This window comes from Symsagittifera roscoffensis, chromosome 1 (genome assembly GCF_963678635.1).
Source record: "Symsagittifera roscoffensis chromosome 1, txSymRosc1.1, whole genome shotgun sequence".
NCBI lineage: Eukaryota > Metazoa > Xenacoelomorpha > Acoela > Convolutidae > Symsagittifera > Symsagittifera roscoffensis.
In genome coordinates, this window is record NC_087062.1 from 35750635 (window position 1) to 35759350 (window position 8716).

Below are 8716 nucleotides of genomic sequence, written 5' to 3' on the forward strand. Positions count from 1 at the left end.
GATGACATTTGTATGATCAGACGTGAAACTGGGAGGAAAGTTCGATACGGACTTTAATAAAAACGTGACACGCTAGTGAATTGTTATGTTCCCCTAAACCTGATTTCTTCCTGTTCATGACACTTCCTGAGCCATTTCTTTGTAGTAAAAAGCATCAAAATAGTAGTTTTTGTTGTTCCGACTTTCGTAACGAAAGGAAGGGAATATTTGTGCTCGGGGTAGGTTTTTTTATTCTTCGGAATAGTTTCGACTTTTTAACTAGCCATTTTTGACGGAATTTTGTTTTATATCATTCGAATGCTATTGTCGTCCTGCGCTTAAACTTGAACTTGAAAAAATATTTCACCTGTGATCATTTTTTGTAAAGATATGGGGGTTTAAAGATTGCCATTTTGGCCAAATTGTGACCATTAACGCGCGATATATTTCGCGCTATTAACGCCTAAGGAAGACCTAATCCTATTATAAATCGTTCCAAATTGATTCCAGGAAGCTAAAATGTCATATTTTATTCGTTAATAGACTCAAAATCTATCACTTTGTACTTATTATGACGTATGGGGGGATGTTTTCACAAAAAAATCTTTTTTTTTTAAATTATTTTAACTTTTTCTGATTACGTTTGAATTTTTCATGTTATTACTGCTTCATAGATCTTAAAAGGCAGTCGGAGCCTTCAGGCCTTCACCCTGACACAAGCAGTCTTGTAACCTTATATTTTCAAAAATTTGAGGAACAATTTTGGTGAAGTTTTTCAAATAAGAATAGGTCGACATAAAAATAGTGCTTTCAGGCCGAAACTATCTTATAATATCATAATTATATAAACAAAATTTATGCACGATGTGTTCTTTTGATTTTTACTCACTGGTTGTCACCCGCCGCCCTTCTAACGACCTTTACCCGCGATAGAACGGGGCCTTTAGCCGTGATGAACATTTAACAATTTAACTTTAACTTCTCAGGTCCGGAGTGGGAGTCAATACGACATTTTTTTCAAAAACCTTTCTTTTGTTCGAAAAACAATTCAAAATGACTCCTTCTTTTCAACCGTTTCCTCCACGTTTTTTTTCCGACTTTCGATACGATAGTAACCGAATATTTGTGCTCGGGGTGGGTTATTTTTTCTTCAGACAAGTTTCGACTTTTTAACTAGCCATTTTTGACAGAATTTTTTTTATATCATTTGAAAAATATTGTTGTCCTGAGCTTAAATTTGAAAAGATATTTCACCTGTGATCATTTTTCATAAAGTTATGGGGGTTTAAAGATTGCCATGTTGGCGATTGTGACCAATTTGGGACAATTAACGCGCGATATACTTCGCGCTTTTAACGCGTAAGCGGAGATTTAATCCGTCTTGGAAATCGTTCCAAATTAGTTGAAAGAAGCTTATTTGCCATAATTGATTTGTTATAAGGAGCAAAATCTATCCTTTCGTACTTTATGTGGCGTGTGGGGGATGATTTTTATAAAAAAAATTTCAAATTTTAGAAAAAAAATGTTCATTTTGTTTTAATACATTTAATTTCCTAATGTTATTACTGCTCCATAAACCTTAAAAGGCAGTCGGATCATTCAGGGTTTCGCATTGATACAAGCATTTTGTTTTCCATAAGAACATTCAGTTGATATTAGATTTGTATGTATTTAATAAGCTGGAACTTTACGCACAATTATGACCTTTTTTCAGATTTCGGAATAATATTTATATTTTCAACTTCAGAACCAAAAACTAAGTCATCAATTTCAATTTTCGTTATCGTGCTTGTTTTGAGTGGGGTTAATTTTGTGAAAGTTTTTCTGAAAATCGTTCTTAAGCAGTGAAGTTGTACACACCTGTGCTGTTATAAAATTTTACATTTCCTTCAAAAAACATCATATTGAGGCCAAACTGTGCACTGGATAGGTGCACCGTTGGTGTGTGTAGAAGGTCAATAAAATCTGAAATGTAAGTTTATTCCCTCTGAGCGGATTCCACAAAAGAAAAAGGGTTACGCAAAATCGTGATGTATAATGTAGTGATGCAAGAGCATTCCGGTAATTCTAAGTGATTTCCGCAAAAAAAAAGTGTTTTCCCAAAATTCGGCCGCTTTTGGAGCAATTATGAGCGATAATACATTTTAGCGATTTTTTCATGGAACCCAAAAAAAAACATACGGGAAAAGCCGTGCTGCTGATTCACTGACGATTTGGTCTGCAAATAGTAAAGTTGGCAGGTCGACCTCCTTTATAATTTGGCAGGTCGGCCTCCTGGCAGGTCTAAAATTTTTTTGAAAGCATTACACTTCAGACTGTAAGAACTGCCAGCATGTTTCCTATTTAGGGGCGTGTGATGTTAAATAAACCAATCAAAGTTGCAAAAAAAGGACAAAAGTTTACTTTAAATTTTTCAGCAAAGTTTTCCTGATAATAAGCAATAAAGTGGAAGTTTTTGTCTGTAAAATTGAACTAGCAGCAGACACTTTTCTCTCAATATAATAATTCTCAAATGAAGCAACCTTTTTAAAGTTATATTGAATGAAAGCTATCTTTGAACTGCTAGCTCTGTGCATACTAGGAACATAAAGTTTAAGTCAATTGCGCTTTTTTCTTTTTTATTGGTCTTTTTTCTATAAATCAAAAACAAATGAAAAAACAAATTGATGGTTCGACGCAAGCATTGGTGCTAGTCATTTGAACACGTTAAATTAAAAACAAACAGCGGTTTCTAAGCAAGTATCTCAGAGTTTGTTTCACAGAATGAGCAATGAAAGGACAATTCGTCAGGCTTTCGAATAAAATGAGGATTTTGTATACTTTGTATGGTTAATTTTTCATTAAAATATATTTTTTGCTGGAATCGGTGATTTTTGCTGGAATCGGAGTTGTGTTCTATGCTTGATCATATCCAGGGGCATCTCTAGGATTTCCAAGAGGGGGGGGGGTAATGGCAGATTCTCAAACAATTTCGAAAATTTTGTTGATCTTTCTTTTTTATCGGGACTTTTTGGAAAATTTTGACCAAAAAAAGTTGCGCTTTAGAAAAAATTTAGAGTCCGTCACCAAAAATGGATATCTCAAAATAGTACAAACCGGGGACCCTTTGGGTCGGCAGGGGGTCAATAGCCTGAGAGGGGGGAAGGTGAAGCGTCTGCCCCCCCCCCTCCCTAAATCCGCTGGTGATCATATCTCAGCTCTGTACTATAAAAACTGCTCGTTTTGAGGAATCAATATATGATGCAAAAGCGTAACACGAGTTGTTGCGGCACCCAAAATTGTTCTGAATTGAAATTGGGCATTTTATTGTTCCAAGAATTTTTAAAATTTGCAAAAAAATTTATGCTCTCGGGTGGTTTAATTTTCAGTCAAATATCGGCTATCAAAACAGTAATTTTTACCAATTATTCTTATTTCTTATTGAATATTTTGACTCGCTACATTTATATAGACATTTTACCGTCAAAAGTTTTTTGTGATGATCTGGGGGTGTGAATATCGCCAATTTGACCGTGCCCTGGTCCATTGTTTGCGTGCTGAAAACTTATGTTGCTGAAAGCGTAACGCAGTTTAATTATGAAACCTGCATTTCATTAAGTTTTAAAACTATTAAGACTGCTCGTATCAGAGCGAAGCCCTGAATGTTCCGACTGCCTTTTAAGGTTTATGGAGCAGTACCCGCACTGACAAAAATGGTTTCGGATCGATTTAAATTGATTTTAAATCGTATTTAAATCGATCCAAATCGATTAACAATGTACATTTTACGAACTTAAATTGATTTTAAATCGATTTAAGTCGATTTTTTTGAAACTTTTAAATCGATTTAAGTGTCTAAAAAATCAATTTAAACCGATTTGGATGGATTTTCCGACTCACTAAAATCCATCCGAAACTCACTCAAATCATTTTTTAATCGATCTTTTTGAAATTTTTAAATCAATTTAAGTGTCTAAAAAATCGATTAAGATCGATTTGGATGGATTTTCATACCCACTAGAATCATTTTTTTGCTAACAAGGCGAAAATAACACCCTTTAAAAATCGTTAAATTTTTTTATTCTCGATTTTTCAAATATAAACACTCGTGCCATATGTTATAAAGTTCAATAAAATTATCTACATGAATCAAATTTTAAGCTCGAAAAAAGGCAATGTAATTATAGAAAATTATTGTAAATCCTAGGTAACAAACAAGAAAAGGGTCAGAAAAATTAAAATTTGATCTCATTAATATGCAATTAAATCATAGAAAATTTTGAAGATAAATCAGATTTCGGGCAAAATTTCGGATAAAAGGAATCAAGAAACGGATCATTGTAGAAATTTATAGAATTTTATCGATATTTTGACCATTTCGCTTGGTCTTTTTTATGCTACAATACGCTATGGATGTAAAATGAAAAATGATAGGCAATGAATAAATGCAATAAAAATTCGAAACTGATAAATCTCGAAGGCAAAAAATCGATTTAAATCGATTTTAATCCGTTTTAATCCCCTTAAAAATAAAAACAAATTCAGACGGAAAAAAATGCATTTAAATTGATTTAAAATCGATTTCGATCATTTTTTTAGCTGGGATTTAAGATCAATTTAAATTGATTTTAAATCGATCCAAATCAATCTTCATCTTTTTTATTTAATCTTCGTACTTTTTTCATACTAAAATCGATCTAAATTTAATCAACGTTCTTTTTTCACACTAAAACCGATCTAAATTTAACCAACGTACTTTTTTCATACTAAAATCGATCCTAATCCATTTTTGTCAGTGCGGGTAATAACATAAATATCATTAACAAAAAAAACGTAAAAAAATATGAACTTTTTTTTTTAAATTGAAATTTTTTCCATGAAAATCATCCCCCCACACGCCATATAAACTAAAAAAAGAATAAATTTCGTTCCTTGTAACAAAACAATTTTGGCAAATAAGCTTCTTTCAACCAATTTGGAACAATTTCTAGGACGGATTGAATCTCCGCTTACGCGTTAATAGCGCGAAATACATCGCGCGTTAATTGTCCCAAGTTGGCCAAAATGGTAATCTTTAAACCCTCATAACTTTACGAAAAATGATCACAGGTGAAATATGGTTTCAAATTTAAGTTCAGGACAACAAAACCTTTTGAATGATTGAAACAAATTCTGTCAAAAATTGTTAGTTAGTCCGTCACCAAAAATGGATATCTCAAAATAGTACAAACCGGGGACCCTTTGGGTCGGCAGGGGGTCAATAGCCTGAGAGGGGGGAAGGTGAAGCGTCTGCCCCCCCCCCTCCCTAAATCCGCTGGTGATCATATCTCAGCTCTGTACTATAAAAACTGCTCGTTTTGAGGAATCAATATATGATGCAAAAGCGTAACACGAGTTGTTGCGGCACCCAAAATTGTTCTGAATTGAAACCAGGCGAGCTAATTGGGCATTTTATTGTTCCAAGAATTTTTAAAACTTGCAAAAAAATTTATGCTCTCGGGTGGTTTAATTTTCAGTCAAATATCGGCTATCAAAATAGTAATTTTTATTAATAGTAATCCCCTTAAAAATAAAAACAAATTCAGACGGAAAAAAAAGCATTTAAATTGATTTAAAATCGATTTCGATCATTTTTTTTAGCTGGGATTTAAGATCAATTTAAATTGATTTTAAATCGATCCAAATCAATCTTCATCTTTTTTATTTAATCTTCGTACTTTTTTCATACTAAAATCGATCTAAATTTAATCAACGTTCTTTTTTCATACTAAAATCGATCTAAATTTAACCAACGTACTTTTTTCATACTAAAATCGATCCTAATCCATTTTTGTCAGTGCGGGTAATAACATAAATATCATTAACAAAATAAACGTAAAAAAATATGAACTTTTTTTTTTTAATTTGAAATTTTTTCCATGAAAATCATCCCCCCACACGCCATATAAACTAAAAAAGAATAAATTTCGTTCCTTGTAACAAAACAATTTTGGCAAATAAGCTTCTTTCAACCAATTTGGAACAATTTCTAGGACGGATTGAATCTCTGCTTACGCGTTAATAGCGCGAAATACATCGCGCGTTAATTGTCCCAAGTTGGCCAAAATGGTAATCTTTAAACCCTCATAACTTTACGAAAAATGATCACAGGTGAAATATGGTTTCAAATTTAAGTTCAGGACAACAAAACATTTTGAATGATTGAAACAAATTCTGTCAAAAATTGTTAGTTAGAAAGTCAAAATTTGTTTGACTAAAAACACACCCTCGAGCACAAATATTTCGTTACTTTCGCTACGAAAGTTGGATAAAAAAATGAAGGTTTCGACGCTTTTACAGAAGTAAGTAGACTCTGAGAAAAATACTGGGAAGTTTTTGAATACACCTGGAGTGTTGACTGAAGCGTTTTTTTAATGACAAATCACTCCCCCTCATCTGACCTTTTTTTGTGGCAGTTCAATTTGTCTGGAGATAACAAGCCAAACAACTATTTAGTTGCTTCCCTCAGCGTGATCGGATTAATTATCTTTAAAGATAATTCAAAAGAGGCTGTTGGGTGATGGCTTGTTCATACGAGATATGAACAAGCTATCCCTGCTCTAACAACTAATTAATTTGAAACAGGAAGAATTATCCAAATTTTTTTTGTTTATTTTCTTCGCGGAACAAAATTAAATTTGAAAAAGTCGGAGGAAACAGAAAATTTGAATGAAAAGTTGTTGATGGAGTCAGATTGTCTGTAGTTTCTAAATTGGGACAAGCTTTTATTCTCTAAAACAAAAAGGTCAACTTCAAAAGATTACGCTGGGAGACATTTCTTACCTTCAGCATTTCATTAGATAAAAGAACTGTAGTTTCCTAAACAGTTGATGAAAATAACAAGACTCAGAGGCTGCCCTTAATCTCTTAAGCCATTTTGTAAAGAAAAAAAAACAGGAACCTCCAGTTCTGTTTGCAGGCAAAAGAATTATTTTCACCAGTTCCTGCCTTTAATTAGTTTAGGTCAGAAAATAATTACATTTAAATCCCACGTTTTATGCTGCGGGATTTCTCATCTGATGATTTAAATATATAATTATGAGTTCGGTTACGTAGCAGCATTTAGACAACCGCGTATTCGTACTCGTCAGTCAGCAGACAAATACTGTATTAACCAATCAGAATCGAGATGAGAAAGCAAACTTTAGAAATAAATAATAGTTACTTATTTATTTCTTCCTGTCTCGATTCTGACTGGTTGAAACAGCATTTGTCTGCTTACTGACGAGTAGGACTACGCGGTTGTCTAAATACAGACCGCACTCCATAAGTTCATGCCGTCCGTATACGAAATGACGGTTCTTGTTCAAATAATAAAATCAAAGCATCGAAGCAAATATATTTTTCACATTTTAGAGTTTTTAAGCCCCGTATTCAAAACGAATTAAAACTTTTCTATGATGGTATCCTATCTCTAGAGGAAAATTTGATGACGCAGAAAATCAGTTTTTATAAAACAAATTTTCTGCTTCAGTATTTCTGTCCCGCCTACGTGGAGGCAATGGCTAAGAAGGGACAGTGGAAGAAGAAGACTATCATTGCTTGGGAAAAGTTCTTCGATTTCATTCGAGCAGCTATGGTGCATGGCCTCAAGAAGCGAAAAGGACACTCATCCATATCAAACACCACATCCGCATTAAATACTGCCGCTGAAAAGAACCACAACTCACCCTCCTCATCCCAATGACTCATCCGACCCATAAACTTACTCGCATCCAAATTGATGATCAGCCGAAACTGATGATTATACAGCAAAACCTGTTTGAAATGTAATCTGTACTGAACTGATGTGTCAAAACATAATCACGACGTCACTCGATTTTCTTATTTTGGAGTGAACGGATATGCTTTGAAGTCAAAACCAGCTTTCTAACTGCGTTTGTTTTTGTATGAACAAATTTTTTCAAAAGATGTGTATGTTTTGTGAACCATCCTCTTTTAAGTTTTATTCAATTCCAGAAAAAGTGTCCGCTTAAAATAAAAAAATTATATGATTTGTTAATTTTCCAGATTTTTTCAGGAAGGATATTTACTGAGCTCACTAGCTGGTGTTAAGGTACAACGTGTGATAGAGGGGCCCATGAATGTAAAGGGGTCCCTGTGTAAAATTGTGCTTCGAAAGTGTTCAATTTATTGCCACTGTGATGCCATTTAAAGCGTCAAATATTTTAGCGCAAATGAGGCATGTTAATTACTTTTGGGGAAAAAGTCTTGAAAACGATGGAGCAACGTCCATTGAAACACTATACTTTCTATATTTGCGTAGAGTTAGAGTGATTTGGGACCCCTCTGTAATTTTAATGAAGATTAGATTTCAGGGGAAAATAAGTTAGATTTGAACTTTGATGTCTTCAACATCTTTGATGAAATTTTCAAAAATATTAATGAAAACAGGTGCGGATTTGGGGGGGGGGGGGGGGGTATTGGCGGACGCCCCCTTCCCTCAGGGATTCGACCCCCTGCCGACCCAAAGGGTCCCCCCTTTGGTACTTTTTAAGAAATCCATTTTTGACCGACCGACCCTAAAATTTTTCTAAAGGCGCCTTTGGCGCCAATATATACTAACTTTGAGGGGGAGCACGCGCCAAAAAAAACGCGATTTTTTTGTCAAAATTTTTCAAAAAGATTTTTTGACTGTTTTTTCAAAAAGTTGCCTGCGGCGCAGAAAATTTAGCCTATATAGGGGCAAAACAGTGCTTTGGGAGAGCTCGAAAAATCA

The 8716-nt window shown here is 34.1% G+C and overlaps 1 protein-coding gene across 1 annotated transcript in view; it reads left to right on the plus strand.

Annotated features, from left to right (window-relative positions):
* Window positions 1-7962, plus strand: part of LOC134856700 (uncharacterized) — a 28001-nt gene extending 20039 nt beyond the window's left edge. Inside the window, exon 2 of the mRNA XM_063872971.1 lies at window positions 7472-7962. Within this exon, the coding sequence (XP_063729041.1) occupies window positions 7472-7684 (213 nt within the window). The 3' untranslated portion in view covers window positions 7685-7962. The remainder of the gene's footprint in view (window positions 1-7471) is intronic.
* Window positions 7963-8716: the final 754 nt, after the last annotated feature.